Source organism: Leptonotus elevatus, chromosome 7 (assembly GCF_054856555.1).
Source record: "Leptonotus elevatus isolate MCC_2025b chromosome 7, RoL_Lele_1.0, whole genome shotgun sequence".
NCBI lineage: Eukaryota > Metazoa > Chordata > Actinopteri > Syngnathiformes > Syngnathidae > Leptonotus > Leptonotus elevatus.
In genome coordinates, this window is record NC_141245.1 from 7,059,796 (window position 1) to 7,080,391 (window position 20,596).

At 40.9% G+C, this 20,596-nt stretch overlaps 1 protein-coding gene across 1 annotated transcript in view; it reads right to left on the minus strand.

Moving 5' to 3' along the window:
- Positions 1 to 13,077, minus strand: part of gjd1b (gap junction protein delta 1b) — a 32,354-nt gene extending 19,277 nt beyond the window's left edge. Inside the window, exons 1-2 of the mRNA XM_086080943.1 lie at positions 12,533 to 13,077; positions 12,223 to 12,450 (exon numbers count right to left, since the gene is read on the minus strand). Of these exons, the coding sequence (XP_085937069.1) occupies positions 12,223 to 12,293 (71 nt within the window). The 5' untranslated portion in view covers positions 12,294 to 12,450; positions 12,533 to 13,077. The remainder of the gene's footprint in view (positions 1 to 12,222; positions 12,451 to 12,532) is intronic.
- Between the last annotated feature and the right edge of the window lie 7,519 nt (positions 13,078 to 20,596).

The following is a 20,596-nucleotide window of genomic DNA, read 5'->3' on the forward strand; positions in this document are numbered from 1 at the left end:
TAAAAAGCTACACGTCTGACAACTTCACTAAATTATGTCATTTTCATGAGTAGCTGCTCAGTAGATGGCTCAGAGAGAATACACTCCGCAAGCCTACCACCAATTGTTATTTTGCGTGAGCAAGCGAACATCTTGGCGAGTGACGGTGACTTGGCAACCGGTGTAATTTTGTCACAGTAGCTAACAAGAGCGGCTAGCCGCTAACAGTAGTAGCAAGTAGAAATAAAAGCTAGCAAAAGCTTGCGAGAGCAAAGCAGAAGGTGACAATCGACGAGCGCACGGATCACGGTATTCAGCAATGACCACCTGCAGGCCCAAGATGTGGAAGGTAAGCAGCGGTCGACCCACTCGATGCAAGCACCACCAGGATTAACTACGTTCGCGAAGTTGTTCTTTGGGCATCCGTAGCAGGAAAATGGCGGCGAAACATGGCAGCCCCTTGTAAGGTGAGACTACAGCCATGTAAAATACTTAGTGATTATTAGATCTACGATGATATCGTTTAAAAAAATTACCTTTATGCGGTACAACATTTTTTTGCATATTATTGACATAAATAGTCAGGGTTTTTTTAATGAATGAATTACTAGTTTTATCAAATTAATACTGGACAAAATATTAACTATTTACTGCTGAAAATGGCTCAATGAGTCAAGTATCCCTTTAAAGTCAGAAATATATCAATATAGGCAGCTGTGGCCTAGTGGTTAAGGTGATCACCTATGGCTGGGGAACCCCTGGTTCAAGACCAGCACCGGACAAAGGGCTGCGGTGACCTTGAGCAAGACGCCGATACACCAAACTGCTTCCTGAGCTACCCATTTAGACCCCTGCTCCGGTGGGTGCCATTAACAGTGTGCGTTTGCTGTGATGGGTAAAATTTTGTGTACATGACATAAAGAGCATATTCATTTATCCTATATCAAATTTTTGCACCATACTGCTGAGTTTTAGATCTGCACAATAAATGCTGTCTAATTTGTATTATCAGCTCTATTTTCATGACAGGTGATCGTCCAGCGATCTGGACGGATATGCCACTTTCTGCCACCAAATTGTCAGATGCAGCAGGCGCATATCAAGACTTGCTCAAATCTGGTCTAAGTGGTGACGCAGGTACTGTAATGCTATATTTTTGGACTTGATCGAGGCATAGGCAGAGCTCCGCGGATGTGTGTGGTGAATATCATGATATTTCATTCATACAAGACAGCAACATGGGACAATCCCTCTGAAACATTATAGAAATCAATACTTTGAACAAATCATCATTATCATTTTAGAAATATTTGTAATTGAATGGAATGCAGTTGTATAGTGAAAGGCTTTGTTCTGAGAAACATTCAGTAACACTGTACACCAGGGTCTCTGTGAAGGTAAAAACTGTTGCAGTTACCTTGGCAACAGATTAAGGGATCAAGTAAGGGTAAAAATAGAAGCATAGACGCCGAAAATAGACTTGCTCAAATATACTTCCGAGAGCTCATTCACAGTAGATCAATGACACACGTGACAAGCATAAGAAGTGACATGATCTGTCGCCATGGAAACGTAAAAGCCATTGGGTTCTCGGTTTGGGGTTTTGCTTGTAGTTTTGGGATAGAAGCAAGAGCAGGAGAAAGAGCAGCAGGAAAGAGAAAGAGAGCAAAAGCCTTGAGGCAAACTGGGAGGGGAGGAAACACAGATAGAGAGAAATGATGGGCGTAATCCAGATTAAAATTGTGGTTTTGGACAATCCCGAGTAAGGAGTGTTGCGTTCATGCCAACTTCCCACCCACTGTGTCTCTCCCGTGCCAAGTTCCAACCCAAATCAGCCGCTCTGGCACATGCAGGGACTCAGGGAGCCTCCATCACACACAAAAACAAATATCTTCATCTACCAGCAGATTTGAACACTAAATGGGGTTGAAATTGACATCACCATCGCTTCTCATTTTATTGTGTTTCACCCTTTGAACGGGAATGTAAATGCAAACATACAAGGAGCTGGTATTGAACTCAAAGTTTGTACAGATGAGAAGATGTAAAAGGGCTGTGACTGTGTGAGGATTGTGCTGTGGTGGACATGTATGCGTGACATACGGACATATTTGTTTTCTTTTTAGGTGTACTTACTGAAGTGTGATATTCTGGAGTATTTTACAACACGTGGTTCTATCCTATCTATCTGCAATTTCTCATTTCTGGCACTGTGCCTTTTTCACAAAGGACTTTCTTCAGGATCCTAATTGGCTCAAATGTACTTACATTTTACAATGTACTTGTTATAGCAACCCCTGCTGCGCCTTATAGCCAGCAAATGCATTTTGATCGCTACTGTAAGTGTTCATGAGTATCGTCTCAATGCAGAACAGAACAATATTTACTTGAATAATATGCTTAATACTAAACAGCCCAACATATTAAATAACCACACCATGCCCAATTTATAAAGACTTCCAACACCAAAGTTTTGCTCTTAAATCTAAACTTCTGAAAACCAAAACATATCTGTCTCATTATTGCAGTGCCCGCCAAAATGCTCTCCGTAATTGGCTAGGAGTGTTAATGTAACATATTGCCCAGAGTCAAACACAGTCCTGCAACTTCACTGCCTAATTGAAGAGCTTGTAAAATGGGATTTTGTGTGTGAGAGAGAGTGTGAATGTATCTTGGTGTGAAAGCACTCATATGACTGTGTGTGTGTGTGTGTGTGGGGGTGTGGGGGGGGGGGGTGTGTGGGTGCGTGTGTAAGAGAGAGAGAGAGAGAGAGATCGAGAAAGAGAGAGTGCTTGTCTATGTCTGTTTTTGCCCCTGAGTAATAAGTAAATATAGTAACCACGCTGCTACTTTGCTTATGTGCACAAGTGCACAACCAAAACACTTGTATATTTGGATGGCCATCTGGTATGTTTGTGTGTGCGTGAGAGAGAGAGAGAGAGAGAGAGAGAGAGAGAGAGAGAGAGAGAGAGAGAGAGAGAGAGAGAGAGAGAGAGAGAGAGAGAGAGAGAGAGAGAGAGAGAGAGAGAGAGAGAGAGAGAGATGGAAAAAGAGAGAATTGGTGATGTGGGGGTAAATCAGATGGCATGTTTCAGTATGTTGGTCCTGGCCGAGATAGTGTGTGTTTTAGCAGGGTGTAAGGTGTTCAGGGTGTACTCCATATTTTTTATTCATGTTGAGTCAATCACACTGCGAAGAAGATGCTACTGCCTCTAACGAAGGTGTCACAAACACACACGTGCGCACACAAACAAGGGTGGTGTAAATCATAGCGTAATTGTGCGCTGTTAGAAATATGCATTTGCACTGTTGTGGGAGTAAACACAGCCAACTTGCTTCCCGGCCAATGGTAGCGGCTCCTCTCATTCACTTTAAATTCAGCACAGGAGACCTGGCGGAAGCAGAACTGGACTCACTGAGTTCAAACAGAAGATGGATGCGCAAAAAGTATGTCATAAGGAACGACAAGGAGATCTCCACTTGCGAATGACGTAATGTCGCCATGAAGTGGGCACTCAATCGTGCGTTGGTGTGTGACAACTTCATACCAGCTGTGTCACGACCAAAGTGGTGATTTAAAAAATATAGATGATAAAACTATGCTCAATTAATTGATTTCTACAGTGATTGAGAAGGTTCGATGCACGTTGTTTACAAATGAAATACAATGTCATCCACCATACATGTCCACGGAAGGCTGTATATGTCTACCTGCACATCGATCAAATCGACCAAAATCGTATTACACCACCTGCGCCACAACTTAGACCTGTTTTTAGCTAGTCTAAACATTAGCTTACTGTCAGTCACCAAATTGTTGCAATACAGTGTGCCAAATTCCCCAAACACGGGAAACTAGACTTGCCCCGGCACAAAAATCAAGTTACGGCAGTTTTTACGCCGATCGCACGTGCGCTGTCTATAAAAATAGAGTTCATCCAGAGTCTAATAGCTCAAATTAATCCTTGTTCATTAGAGACCCCGGTGTGAAGATGCAGCCGTTGATGGAAGTTGAGCAGCATGAGGTTAAGCAAAAATGAATCAAGGCATGAGCATGAGAGTTGTGTTATAATGGGGCAGCATAGGAAGTAAGCACAAATGACTGATGCGGTAAGATGTGCAGAGGAGCAGTTATATCTGAAGTTTGCCATACAAGCATCGTGGAGAATAATGAATTGAGCTTCAACTTGCAATAGGCATTAAACTGGTGGTTGGCAGCTTGTGACCCAGTGGGCCACAATTGGCCCGCCAAATGATGCTGATGAAATGGTATTTAACTGGGCAACACATTTTTACAGAATTTTTTATTTTTAATTTGATTTGGTTTTTTTGAGAGCTCAGTATTGTTCATTCGGTAATGTTACCGATTCGACGTGTCATCATCATTGCTCTCTTCTTTTTTTTTATGTGCGTGAGTATGTGCATGTGCGTGTGTATGTGTGTGTGCATGTGTGCGTGCGTGCGTGTGTACTCATTAGTTCACCTAAAACCTATTAAAAATCCCATACCGTTCACCTAAACCGAATACTTCAGAATCCAGCTAGAGTCATGAGGTTGTCAGGAGACCCGAGGAAGGATCAAAGAAAAGAAAGGAAAGTGAAATCCAGCACCGACCAGACATTACCTACTACCCACCGGGTTACAGAATTTTTTAATCAGAAACTCATGATGTAACTCTGTTACCATGCGGCATTCACCGCAAAAAAATAAAAATATATATTTAGACTCTCAAGGGATTCTATGATTGGCCACAATGCGACACAGGATTCTAGTTAAGGTAAGCCATTTAAAACTAAAAAGAAAAATGTTCCCGTTGTACGCTCCCATTCAACAGAGACTGACTAGCAAGAACACTTGGCAAAAAATTGGCTTATTCATCATTTTTATGACACTTTGCCATATTCTATACATTTGACAGAAGTTACGAGTAAATACAGGGAAACTATACAACAGAAAACAACTTACTTTAACAAACTTCAAACATCTGCAAAAACTTACAATAACGATGTCATCTTGTGTTTATCAACAAACCCAAAATGTATACAGGAAACAATACGGTGCAAAAAAAAAGTACATTAATGTACAGCAAATAATAACTCCATTAAGACGCCCATTTTCAACCTGCCAGTCATGACATCCCTCATCTCATCCTTACAGAAGACAGCTTGAAATGTTTCTCATGGTGGTGTGCTAAAGTATTGATTTACGCTCAACCGTCAGCACACTGTATTAGTGTGAGTATTACTCGAACAATCACCTACAAGGTGCTAATGCTAAACCTGTAAGCCTTGCTGAGTCACCGTCAAGGAGGAAGCGTCACCTTGAAGGTGAACTTTGGACTACCTTCTTTTGCCTTTATTGGTTCATCTCTTCTCTTCTATCCACATACAAACACTGTTTATTTGTTTGGGTGTCTTCATCCCTTCTATGAAAACGACAATCCAATATAATGCTTTTCTAACATACACACAGTGAGAGCTGCATTGATTAATCCAGCATTCATGTAAGCAAGTGAACCCTGACCTTTTGAGGACTTGAGGATATGAAAGACAAGCGTGAATACTTTAATTTCCAACCTTAGCTTGAAATTTGCACACATCCATATTTAAGGTGGTCTTGGTACGTCAGTGCTTTAATAAAGGCTGCCAGCAAAATATTTTTTAAAAGCACAGTCCATTTTTCATGTGTCTTTCAGCACAGCAATAATTAAGTCACTCCAGCTATCATTACTTGCAAGAATGAACACTTATATTTGAAATATTATTTTGACACATGCTTATAGATGGACGATGGATATGCATACGTCGCTACAGTACAAATGCCTAACACCAGTGATTCATAATCTCCCTGTGGAGCATGTTAGGTCATTTTAATAACCAGCTTCTTACAGCCTTGCAGTAAAGGCAGTGACATTACAGCAAACGGCTCCCCAGGGGTGATTACATATGGATGGAGGGAAGTGTGAAAGCAGAAACAGTCAAGGATGAGATGAATGAAAGGCAAAGGTCTCACTTGGCCTGCTGCTGTGAGTCTCTTTTTTTGAACAATCACTCACGGGAATTGGACACAAGCAAAGCAATAGCGCAGTCGCAGAATATTTCTGGTGTCGTGCCTTTCTTTTTCCCTTTTTTTACCTTTCTGTGCTCACGTTTGCCAGATCAGCTTCCTACCATACAAACATAATCATCCATCACCTCCGTGGGGGTTGTGAGCGCTTCAGAGGGATTTGCCAAACAAAAGCATGTAATGATCTAAAGGTCATGTGATGACAGAGCTGTGCCCGTCAACAAACACACTCAGAGGCACATGTAAATACCGCTCACTGATTAATATTGCTTTTAGGTTGGTGTAGCGCAGTATTGCTGAAAGAGGACATGTGGCACAAACACGCACGCACAAGTACACGCATGTGTTCCTAGATGGACGATTATACCTGAGTGATGAAGCCCGTTTGATTCACTCATGCAGACATGCAGTGAGCAGAGCGGGTCAGTCTTTGTCATGATTAAAAAAAGCAACTTATGTAAGAATTTCAAGAACAGACGCACTCTTGATCACCTGCACAGAAGTGTACCAAAAAAAGATCTTTTGTCATCTTTTTCACGTTTCCACCTTGTCTCCTAAACCTCACTCAGGACTTAAAAATGGTCACAGGAAAAATATATTTATACTTCAAAATCTTGCCATCTTGTGTTGTTACGTTAGCTAATGCTAAATGCTATCTTGTTTGACAGTTCAACAGTGCTAAACATGGCAATGCACCCGACCGACTTCAAAGTCACTCGACAACGGCGACCCCTTTGGAAACACATACCGTGACTAGTAAAACATAATTTACTTGAGTATAAAACTAGCTGGCTTTCTTCATTCATAAATATTTGACATAACTTCACGTAAGTTTGTAGCACAACGTATGTGACAATATGCCGCTATTTCCCTGCATGAAATTATATGGTGAACTACTGAACTGTATGCAATGCTTATGAAATAAGATAAATACATAAATGAAGCATAATTGCGAGAAGGCAAGTTTGCTAAAGGTCAAAATGTCTTTTAAGGACCAAAATAAAAAACTATTTATCGCTATCCGCCATTTTGTTTGTTTACTTTCGCCTCGAACGCTTTCAGTTCGGAACTAGGAAAAGCCAACTGGGATAAATCCGACTTCCGACCTTCCTCGAATGCAGCATTAGACATGAAAGCAGGGAGTAGCTCTAGTTCTAGTTTTATGAAAACACGCATGCCAGCAAGTAGATGCTGCCAGAAAAAGAACGTAAACGCAATGTAAAAGTAAATCGGAAGGAATTTAACAATTGAATTCCCTTTTATTGAATTTAGCATCAAAATTGCTATGACAACAGTGTGATTGACATACACATGGCAAAAATCCGGGATGCCGGGGCGGGACCTCTATAAAATCAGGACAAAACATCAGGGTTAGCCTAATCCATCCGGATTCAGAACCCAAGACTCAAAAAGATTTTACTGGGACTAACCCGGTAAAACCGAGACATCTGGTCACCCTGATAAAAGCTCTCCAAAGCCCAAACTATCCCCGTTAATTCAATTCAAAGAAACAACTAATTGTCAGCAACGTGAAACAGATTCATATCTGGTGTATATCTCTCATAAAAGTCGATGGGATGATTTTAAAATGTAACTACTAGGTTTGTCAAATCAAAATCGATTTTCCGATTTGATTTTGTTACTATGTATTAAATCAAACTGAATTAAAATACTTTTTGTATAAGTATGTCATGTGATCTTATTAATGGGCAATCAAGGGATAGATTTTACTAATACTATAAAGGAATAAAATCCCACAAGGCACGAGAGCACAGGTAATACCAGCTCTGTGAAGCAATGATGTCTTATTTTATGACTTAAACTTCCTTGGGCGGCTTAAAGCTTTAATTATTCACTTAGCATTCCATTTGCAGTGACCCATGACTACATTTTTAATGCAAACGGAGAAACCCATAGACTATTTCATTAAGTGGCCCGCCTTCTATCAAGTTCCACTTCCTATGCCATTACCAAATATCAATATCTGTTGAGTGGTAGGACACTTTTGTATATTTAGCACTGCTACATTGACGAATAGCGGCTGACAAATGAGACTGGGGCCAGTGGGCGCAAGACTACAGAGACATCATGAGTGATGTGTTGACAAGCGCTTAGGTAGAGAAAGCTTATCCTCGGCGGCTCCGTGCACCGATGGGAACGCAGTCTGACAGTTTGTCACGTGGAAGTCGATTTACACCTGGACCTCAGCCAGTAATGGCAGAAATAAATCATGGGGAACAGGTGAATACACAAGCGCTCTCTCCCTCCCTCACACAGAAACCCACGAACAGAAAGCCATTTAAGCTTATGTAAATGCATTGAAACTCATGTTTTACACAATGTGATGAAGTCACTTACATACACGCTTGCTCTGCAATTTTCTCCTATCAAGTGACTCGTCATCTCATGGCACAAATGTGGCACGCTGGCCCCAGAGAGCAATACATTTGTTCATTCTCAAAATCTATTCTGAAAATTATTTCTGATTCATTTCCGTTTACTGTCAAAAGAGCCATTTTAGGCCAAACAAATAACGGAAAAAAATCTGTCTGGAGGCACAAAACATTTGAAAATGATGATGAACAAAACAGTGCGTTATTGTGAGCCTAATGTACTGAGGAGGGCCAAGAGCTAATTAGAGCTGCACCATGACAAAAAAAAGCAGTATCCAATACTTTGATATTCATTTTCTTCTACTTTTCATCTTCCGCATTATTAATCCGAATTATTATTTATTTATTTTTTTTTTTTGCAATTTTGTGGACCTTATATGGTCATTTTCTGGATTTCTTCTTTTGTTTTGGCACATTATATCATTACATTTCAAATGTTTTCAGCTTCTTTTTTTTTAATGACATTTCTGCCTTTTTTTTTTAGGAATTGTCCTTTTTATTGAATTCTCTGACATTTTTGGCAATTTCATGGAATTTTATGGTAATTTTCTGCTTTATCTCTTCCTTTTTGGATATTTTATGGTCACTTTTTTGAAATTTTTAGGTCATTTTTAAAAACATGTATCTACCGTTTGTCTCTCTTATTCTGAAAACTTAAAAATATGCATCATATCATTTTTTGGAATATTTAATTGAATTTATTTTGTATATGTAAATTATTAATTAAATAATATTTTATCTTAAAAATACAACAACTATGTAATAAAATAATCATTTATTTCTTTTCTTTTTTTTAACAATTCACAAGGAGCCACAGGAGCAGGGCGTGGCTCCAGAGCCGCAGGTTGCAGACCTCTGCATTAGACACAATGAATAAACACAAAGGTAAAATAATTGCCATGACTAGGCGGCTATTTTATTATGTCACTATTTGATATTTAAAGTTCCACTCTTCTTGCACACTCGCCATCGTAACATCGCAGCTGTCTGGGCAACAAAAATAAACCGCAAAAGATTATGGGAGGATTTTTGCCTCTGGATGTCCTGGGCGCCCCGCTGAGGTCACGACACACAGCACCATCTCGTGACGAGACGGTCCTCTTGGCTTCTTCCCAACGCCCCGCAGATAGTAGCCATGTGTCTGCGTGCTCGTCTGTGAAGAAGCGCTCCTCGCTCCCTCGGCATTCACCTTGCCTATTTATTCTCCATCAGCTGTACTCGCCTTCTTTTACGCACACTGCAGCTCGTCACCTCAACTTTTCACTCTCTCTTGCTTCTCAGCTTTCCTCGAGTTTCTTCTCTCAATTTGACTTGATGGTTACACTGCTCAACAACTCCTCCTTTCAATCTCAATCTCCAAAAGGAAAAAAAAATCCAACCAATCTGTTGACTAGGGATGTCACGATATCCAAACCTCACAATACAATAATTATCACAATATTGTGGGGCGATGTAAAAAAAAAAAAAAAACTCACAATATTGTTAAAAAATAAAATAAAACTCACAATATTGTTTAAAAAAAAAAACTCGTATTGACGCACGCACACAAAAAAACGAATATTGTGTTTTTGTACATAACAGCAGTGACAAAGAAATAGGCTTGGCCAGTCATTTTTTTGTCTATTGGCTGCTATTGGCTGAGTGGCACAAACTATAATGGTTGATGTGGTTCACAATGCTGTGTCCTCTTGAAGCCAGCAAAAAGCAATGTTTTTTTTAACAGAGATGTTGAAAAATATTCGCTGTTATGATTTATGGGAGTGATAACTTCCACAGTATGTTCGGTTTTGTTCAGGTGACAAATAGACCGAGTTTTCTCTTTGGACTGATTAATTTCCTTGTGTGGGTGTGTGAGTGTCTATAGTGAAAATACAAATACAAAGAAGCATGAGCAATTGTATCTAAATGTCTTGTCTATACAATCCAAATTAGATGATGTCATATAAATATTGTTTAAATAGTACAGATAATATTAACCTTAATGTGCTGTACATAAATGACCTACATTCACTAATAACACTTCATATTGAGGCACTTGCTAATGCACGCTAACATGATTCGATTTGTGGAGGAACTCAAACGTGTTACATTCCCCTTCATATGGCGATTAGCATGGGTCTTAGTCATATAGGTGGCCAAAATTAATTAAAATTAGACTGCACAAACTAACCACTAGAGGGTGCTGGAACTGCACAAATGGAAAATAACTTGGCTTTTTTTTTAAATATGCTACTTTTTTGTAACATGACGACGGCGATAGTCGCAATTTTAATATTGCTTTATGCTATTGCGTTATTCTCACACCCCTACCGTTGACTGATCATAGTTGACATTCGCTGGCTACGTGAAATAGGTTAATAACATCAAAGTGCAAATAAGCGTGACTGATTTATCAATATAATCCACTGAATGTACAAGTTACATGAGCGCAGCCTATTTTTCTGTTTCATGAATAGGCTCAAGAATATTTTACACTCCGAGAAGAATACTCATCTTCTACTCATCGTTTACTTCATAAAATGCCTTGCATGTATTCACTCAATAATTTAAGCTTTGCGCTAAACAGTGAGTCAGTATGCTTTCGGGAGGCGAGGCTCATTTAAACTGCTAATTCATACATGCTAATAATAAATGCCTGAATTTTTTTTTTTAAACATGTCCCAAGAAAACCCCTAAGTCGGGAATACTCTAAGTCCCTGACTAGTTGTAAAAAGGTGTTTTATACTGACTACTGAGCTGATGTGCCTGTGGGGATAAAGCACTCATAAATAATTTCACCTGCTGCGGCCCACAAGAACGACTTATTCAAAGTAAAGTACAAGACATCGCGGCATGTAGACGAATACATAAATCATATCCTCCATGACCTTATTCAAGTGACTCGTTTTTATTTATATTTAGGAATGACGTAATAGTGTGACTGGGAAAGGGGGACGACTGTGTGTGCACGTGCAAAGAGAAGGCGAGGCGGTGAAGTATGACAACAGCGGAGAGAACGTGAATGAAGCCAGTGGACTCTAAAGGCGGGATGTCCTCACGCTGCCCGGCTAACAGCGATAGCCAAAGCCTCTGCGTGGGCTAATAGTGTCTCTCCTGTTTGCCTAAATCTTCCATCATGTCACTCAGGGGGATTAAAGAAGCTAAAGCCCCCCTGGCTCTGCCAACAGCCCCTCTGGACCAGCAATCACTTAACGGGAAGCAGGACGGGATTCCTGCTCAGGCATGCAACAAGTACGCTTGCAATTTAACACGCTACACACAAAGGATGAGGAGCTCTTGTGAGGAAGCGTCAAGTGACTTGTTCTTAATGTAGGGTGACCATATTTTGAAAATTAAAAACCGGGGGCACTACCATTTTGCTGAAAATCAAACATACTGTACAACAAATTGTTAGCTAATGCTAAATGCTATCTTGGTTGATAGTTCAATAGTGATTAAAAAAAAATGTAAAAGCACTCACCATGTGTGATTGACATACACATGGCTCAAACAATTGGCTTGCTGACTTGACCAAAAAAATAAAAATAAAATAATCGGGACAGGACATTTGTAAAAGTTGGACAAAACAGTAGAGCTAGCGAAATCTGCTGGGACTTGTCACAGGGCTCAAAAAGGGACTGTCCCGATAAACTTGGACTGTCCCGTGTAAATGGTGACTGTCCCCCATTAAGCGGGACTGTCCCCTGTTAAAATGGGACTGTTCCCTATTAAAATTAGACTCTCTCTGTTAAAACAGGACGTCTGGTCACGCCTAATGTGCCGATATGAATTCACGTACACTCACCTTCCTATCATAGTCGAGTGCTGCTGCACGGCCGCCTCCAAGAGGCGTTCGAGGATGGTCCATTCTCCCATGGTTGCGGTTTGGAGGCATCCACTGGGGAAAGGGGCGATAAGGCTGACCCCTAAGCTTTCAATAAGACACCGGGGGTTGGTGTTCAAGGTCTTGTCTTCAAATCCACTTGAGGGCGAAGGTGAGATGGCTCAGCTTAATGTGGTGTTTGTGGTGAGCCTGAAAAAGCAGAGGAACTCAATCTCAATTGAAACATTTGAAATGTACTCAAATAAAAAAAAACAGTTGAATCCATCCTTACCTGCCGTTCACAAGGGTCTTCACACTTTCCTGTGAGTGCACCTGTTTGCGTCCAATCAAACTCAAACCAGTGCAGGTCTCCAGATGATTTTCAAGAATTAATGCCAGTGTGCGTCCATCTCCCAATCACACACACTCACTGAGAGGACACCAAACCGGGGTCATGTCCATACGCTCATGTGAGCCTGAATGAAAAGAGAGATGCATCTCCCTCCCATCCTCTTCATTTTCTTCTCCTCTCAGCCAGGCTGGAGTAAGTCCTTCCCTCTCTCCCGGTTGCGGTTCAGGCAGCGTTGAAGAGAAGCATCACCCCGCTGCCTTCCTCCACCACTGCCTCCACTGCTTCTGAAGTCGTGCAAGAGTCCTTTGGTGGTTTCCTCCACTCCTCCTCCTCCACCTCACTGCCTCTCACTCTCTCTTCCTCGTAACAAGAGGCAGCTCTCCTTTCGTTTCCTCACCTCATCTTCTTCTCACTTGCTTCCTCTCTTTGCACCGTCCACCTGACTCGCTTTCGCTCTCGCTCGCTCTCTTGCTCTCAGAGCTAGTAGGCAGCCAGACCGAGCGTGTGTCTAGAGGATTACAGAAAGGATTCATCTCTCTGCTCCTCCCCCTCCTCTCGCTCACTCTTCATCACCGTATTTATCCCCCAAGCACCCCCTCACTCACACACACATACAGTATATATGTATACAGTATCTCATAGTGCTACACCACCCGTTTTCCAATAACACACTGCTCAACGCAATCTTTTTTTTTTTTTGCTTCCTGCCTGTTCTCATCACCTTCCCTCACGCTGTGTCATGCATCGTTGCTTCGCTGCAAAGGCAACGCTCGCTGTTTACTCACTTCCAGACCACAGCGAGGCTATGCAAGGATACTGAGCAGGCACAGCCGCACAGGGGAAGTGTGTGACAGAGAGAAAATGTGTTGGAATGAGTGAGTGAGTAACTGACTGACTGTGTGTGGAATTAGCAGCACTCATTAAGATTTAGAGAAATTCACAATCAGGGTGCTCGGATGTAACTCCAGTATTTATACTCTACTGTCTAACATAAGACAGACATTTTGCTTACTAATAAAGGCTACAAATATAATGAAAATATAATAATAAAGATATAATGCAAAGCAATGCACAACATACAGTGGATGCAAAAAGTCTAAACACACCTGTTCAGATGCCTTTTTTGTGATATAAAAAAAAATGAGACCATGATCATTTAAAAAGAAAAAAAATTACCTGCACACCAGGGTTATTATAGTTTTTAGTTACTTTTGATTTCGTATTGAGTTTTGTTTTTTAAATTTAGTTAGTTTGAAATGTAATCAGTTTTCAGGGTGGTTCTGTTAGTTTTTGTTAGTTTTATTTATTTAATAAATATTTACTTTTAGTTTAGTTTTAGTTAATTTCAGTATTATTTTTAATGTGTATAACTTGTGTGCAATATTTAAATAATACCATGGTAAAATGAAAAAGTAACACATTTCTAGGGGTGTGCAGTGACCTTTGGAGGGGCAGGTGCTCAAAGCAAAAAAAAAAAAAGGGGGCACCCGCTTGAAGTTCGAACCCATGTCACCACAGAGTTGCCATGTGTGGAGGGGTGGGGGTGGGGGGCTTAAAGTAGATGAATAGCTCAGGAAATTGATAACATGTGTATGAAGATGTGCGTGCATACGTACGTGCGTGGGTGTGGGTGGTAACCATTGTAAAATTCTTACTTAAAATAATGGCTAAACAACAAATCACACATAATGAAACTGCTAATTGTCTGCAATGCCAATGGCAATCACCATAAAAACTTTTTGAAATTTGTGTATGAAGAATCATTTATGAACAACAAATTTACATAAATAAAAATGATTATGTAAAATGTACATGAAATTTACATTTTAAATAACACAATTAGGATTTTCCTATAGTGCAAGTAGCATACAAATGTCTTACTTTACATTTAGCTTGATTCAGGTAAGAGCAAATGCCTTTTATTATTTATCTGCAGGTGTAGATGTTAATATATTAGCATTGGAGCCAAAAGTCAAGCATGTCATCTGAAAGTGCTTTTTTATTGGCTGCTGCTAGATGACGTCACTTATGTGTGACACACTTTCAAACGTCCTTAGTCCGGTTAATATCAAAATAAATCTATTATTCTATTTCTATTCTATCATATTTAAAATCATCCCCAAAGGTTCATGCATTAAATTAATTACGAAGGACATTTTCGCTATAATTATAGTTAGTTTTGTAAACATAAAATATAGTTTCAGTTAGTTTTCGTTTTTTTAAAAAGCATTTTTGTTATTATTTTATTTCATTAACAATTTTTTTTATTTTTTTATTTTAGTTTTCGTTTTTTCGTTAGTTTTCGTTAACTAAAATAACCTTGCTGCACATCCTCATTTAACTGGGACGTGGCTGTGTTCAGATTTATTGTAATCAATCACATTCAAACTCGTTAAATAGAATTTAAGTCAAGCCAAAAAATGTCCACCCTTTTTTTATCCTTTTTTGTATTTGGCCATGTGACGTTCACAACCTGAGCCGTGATTGGTCATCATTTTGCTGCTGAATTCATATTCCACAAATGCAACATTAATTTGAATGCAGTGGTGATTGCTCTAAGGCCCCGTCCACACAAAAGCCAGTTTCAATGTATCCTCACAAGTTTCTTACCGTTTAGCCCGTTCGTCCACACGATGGCGCGGTTTTGCAGTTTGAAACCGATCACTTTTGAAACCGGGCTCCAAAGTGGAAAGATTAAAAAACGCGGTCCGTACGCGTCCGTCTGGACACCATATGCAGGACACTCCTCAAGTGATGACATAATGGTCGCAACTCGATGACAACGCATTGTCGCACATTGATGACGTATGCGCCAATTCTCGCATGACTGCGCGCAAACCGTTAGTCTGTCAACAACAATGGCGGATAGCCGTGTCGTAGTCATTTTGCGCAGCCTCTTTAACTTGCTTATGCTTTTGCAGCAAAATATTTCGCTTCTTTATTCCCACGTTCAACAAGTGGTTTTGTACTTGAATCACCCGCCATTGTCACTTCTCCTGTGTTCGTCTTTTTCATTTTGTTTTGATACATGCAAAGCCATGTTTGTTCTGTAGATTGCAATAAAGTTAGGGGAAAAAGGGCTTGTTTTCTTCACTGATTCTTCTTCTATGCTTTAACTCCCTGTGGCTGCGCTACTGCGCCACTCCAGACTTGGCATATACATTACAGCTGTTGAACATCCTCAGCGTCTTCTTTTGGATACACGCAAGTCTTGGAATGCTTCTGTGTGTACGAGATTTGTTTGAGGAACGAAGCCGGCTTTGCTTCTGTCTGGGCGGGGCCTAAGACTACAAGGGAAGATCAGCTTCCCCTAAAAGCCCCTCCCTCCGAAAAACTGACACGACTTACTTCTACTTTTATTTATTTGTTTACACAGTCGGACACTGCTTCGTAGATTGGGTTGTTCCACTGCGCAAAACTGGACGACCATTGTATAAATGCTGGGCTTTTCCCCGCCCATCGGACGCTCACCGTCTCTGGGGGTTTATGGAACAGTGGGCCGGCCCAGACATCCGACTACTGCGTGGTGATTGGGTGATCTGTCCGAGACGTAAAAAAAATAAAATAAAAAAGCTTCCCTTCATTTGAATGATCAGGAGCCGCCACTGTTCGAATGCCATGTTGACTAGTGGGTGTGCATTTTGGGCTCCACCTTCCCTTTAAAGTTTCTCTGATTAACCCTAAATGCACACACACACACACACACACACACCCCCACACACACCCACACACACACACCCCCCCCCCCCCCACACACACACACACACCCTCTCAAGGAGACGTCTAAAGAGTTTATTCTAACAATGACTGTTATTTGGAACTGTTCATAATTTCCTTCATCTTGTCTAAGGTCCTAGTTCTAGCTAACCTAGCTTACTGTAGGTATAATGTTCTTTTGATGATGAGCAAGGTTATGTTTGCGCCAAACATACCTTATGGAATTATGGTCAACATTGTTTCAAAATAGCATTCAGTGTTAGCACAAACCCTTCGGATCATATCAGAGCTTTCAACTGTCCCAAAGCTAGTAGGTAGAAGGGATATGTTTATTATGTTTGTATTATTTGTGTGTCCGTCCCCAAATGTAGATATGCATATTATTATTTTTTTTTTAATGACACAAGATCATTCATCGCAAACTTTTTTGAGAACCACTTCAATGGTTTCCAATATGATAACTGGCTCAAACATTATGCCATTATAAAAGATAACGATGCTCACTGATTGTCATTGTCAGTAATGTAGTAATGAATAATGTTTGTTGTTATTATGGTTGTAGTTTGAGTGCTTTAGTAGTGCCTTCAATCATACAGACAGCTCTGTCGAATATGTTACGTCACTATGACTCTCAAATGCAAATGAGGCCACCAAAACAACTCTGTGAATGCAACAAAGCTAAAAATAAATATCACCACAATTATTTATAAGCATACTGCCAAATTAAGACATCAATAATATGCACTGCTATTAATAGAAATGCAGATTTTTCAGTCCACGGAAGAGATTGTCCTGTGAGTGTATATGTTTGTGAAACCCTGTGAATCTGTAGTGATTTAGACTCCCCCTTCCGGCAGCAAATAACACATGAATACTCTTTCAATCTCATTAATAAAAAGAAAACAATTTAATAAAAAATATTTTTGTGCAAAATTTCTCAAACATGATAGAATTATCGGCTTGCCTTTGCAATTAACGCACCAGATCAAAACAGTAACAAAAAAGGAGCAAATGAGTGAATATTGGAATAAGTTTTATTATTATTATTATTATTACATCATTGTTATTAGGACTATGATGTTGTAGCAAGCAAATGAGTGTGAGCACATTTTAAATGACATGGAATGTATTGCTATAGCTAACCTCAGCTGGCTTGAGCTCACATCTGGAGCGAGCCGATGTGCTCCATTGTGCCCGATTCCAGCACAGCATCTGTGAACCCGACACAGTCCAGAGGTGATTCTATTTGGTAATGAATCACGATGACTACTCACACACATGCACAAACATGGGCACTATCCTAAAACAATCTGGCAGCACTGTGCCTTCCACATGAAGAAAAAAAGGGAAGCAAAACACAAACAACTTAGCTACCATCTGCTTCTGTCTGGCATGAGCAAAGAAAAAAACAAACATATTTCCCTAATGATCAAACAACTTTGTGAGGTGCACAGCAGCACCGACATTTGGATTTAATGACTTTTTACCTTCAAAGTCCTCATACCAGTTCTTTTTTTTTTGTTTTGTTTTTTGCTTTGGGGAATAAAGGGATGGCAGAATCAATTGGTTGGCAACGCTTTGCTCTACACTGAAATGGAACAGCTGCTGCAAAATTAGAAGCCATGAGACAGTGTGTGCAAAGGAGGAGGAAGAATACTAATTCGGCAATCTTCAGACTGCCCTGTTTTTCTGAGTCTTGCCACCCCTTACTAAGACACCTGCAAGACAGGGCATTTCAGTTATGTGACGTCTCAGTCAGAACACTATGGGCACTGTGTACAGTATGAAACAAGTACAGTGTATTCAGTAGATAAGAAACAAAATGATGGCCACTCATATTTCCTATGTGTGTTAACAATAGAATAAAAAGAATGACAAGACTCTTCAAGAACACAAGTCATAAAATAAAACCGACAGGACAATTGTTGTGGTGCATTGTTTTTAAGGGCATATTTTACAGGTGGATAAAAAATAAAAAAAATAAGTCATCTTACATTATCTCCAAACGACTGGCATGGCTCATTCTACACCTTCCTCTAAGTCTACTGGTCACCAACGTGGTCCACATTAGTAGCTCCCGGGCCTGTTCTAAAAATAGCTCAGCGGTGATGGGACTTTATGATGGACTAGGATTGTTGTAGAAGTGATCATTTGTAAATGTGAGCACTGGCAGGGATTTTTTTTTAAAGTAAATAATAATAATAATAGTAAAGTGTTGCATATTGTTTATTTAAAAAGTGCATATTAATGAACATTTACATGTAAATATGATCGATTATAGACGTTGGCTAGTTTCCATATTTATCTGTATCTTAATTGTTGTGAGAAGTTGTTCATGTGATGTCTTCACATAAGTGAATATCATTAATTATTCATAACATATTTACCGTATTTTCAGGACCATAAGGCGCACTGTATTATAAGGTGCAGTCACAGTTACTGGCGCTATTTCTGTGTTTAACACACACATAAGGCGCACCGTACTATTGGGCGCAGGCACGGTTAAACATACGCTAGCTCAAAACATATGGTAGCATGCTATTGTGCTAAAAAAATATGCTAGTGTTAGCGCATGTTTTTTTTTTAAGACAGCGAGCAGAACAAAACTGAGTTTGGTTGGAGTAACAATGTAAACAGTGAGTTCAGTTGTACTTGAAGTATATAATGTACTCGCGTTGCTTTTGATCAATCCTAATCTACAAATCAGTCATAGTCCTCAGGATCTTCTGTATCCAAAACAAAAACTGGGCAAGTTCTCCATCAAACACACCAGGCTACGTCTCATTGTCAGAGTCAGTCTCGTTGTCGTGTCCTTGGAAATGAAGCCGGCTTTTGCATTCGCCCTAGCATTCACAATCCATTGACAAATTGTGGCGTAACTCACACTGTGCTGTCTCCCAGTGTTGGTAAAGCTGCGTTTGCCAGCCTACCGGAATGATAGCAAGCTTGCGTTCATTTGCCGAACTTTATTTTTCACAGCGGCTGAGAGATGTACGCGCATTTGAGTCACAGAGATAAAGAAGGAAAGGTGATGCATGGTTGTTGACTCTTCCGTGCTCTCATGTCTGTCCTCAGTCAGGTCCGCCTTTGTTGTATATAAGCAATGTGTCGTGGGAAGTCCTCCCACACAGTCACTCAGATTTTGGACCTTGTTCCACACACAAGGCGCAGCTCACTGTTAGACGCACTGTCGAGTTTTGAGAAAACCCCCTTTCGCAGGAAACGGGCAAAATGCAGGTCTGCTTCTCCTGCTGCCCATAATTATCGGATTAAGAAGAGTCGGGCTGACTCTCAGATTGCCTTGCAGTTGAGCCAGTTGCAGGCGAGTGTGATGGCAATACAGACTCAGTTGGGTAATCAAAACACTTGCTTCTCAGGCCTCTGCAGTGGCATTGCCCGATACAGAGGTGGACATGCCGGATGCAACACTCCAATTGCCCTCCCAAGCGGACGACGTCTCTGAGGATGACGTCTCCATACGGGATTCTGAGCCATATTCGGGAATGGACTCTGTGTCCACTGCCCCGTTTTCTCCTCCATCTGACCGTTTTTCAGCTGGAGTGGATTTGGTGCATACTGTTATGCTTAGCGCTTTCCAACGTTTAAAGTTGGACATTTCTGTTTTTTCTCAGCCTCAGACTGATTGTGTCCTCTCTCCGATGGTCTACTCAACCGAGTCTTTTTGGATCCCGGAATCTCGTCTTTTGTTGACAGACCTTCATTCCTGCTGGTACAACTCTAGTGTAACTCCTCGGCTCCCGGCCGTGCTCTGGCAAACATACGGTGTCTTAATCCTATTGGTTTGGACCGTATGCCTAATGTTGACTATTCTGTGGCCTCACTTATCGTCTCCCCGGAGGAAGCCCTTCGGGAGGCTGTGAGGTGCCGTAGCCCTCAGTGGCGCTTGATGGACGAACTGCTCATTAAAACATACAACGGGCGACGGTGGTAGCACGCTTGGCCAACGCACAAGCGTATCTCCTACTTGCTCTCTCTGCAGCTTTGAGAGACAACGTAGTAGATGAGGCTACATCGTTCTGTAACATGGCACTGAGGGATTTATCCCTCCTTTAGAGGGAGCATGGCCGTAGTATTTCTTTGCTCATCCAGGCGCGCCGTCAGTTATGGTTGTCTCAATCTCCCTTGAGTGAGCCCTCTCGGAAGGAACTGCGTCACCTCCCAGTGGTACCGGGTCATGTGTTCGGTTCTGCAGCGACAGGCCGGCTGGAGCGCACAGTCCGTGCTGATGACGCAAGGCGTAAGTTCGCTTGCCTTGCCAGGCCCTAT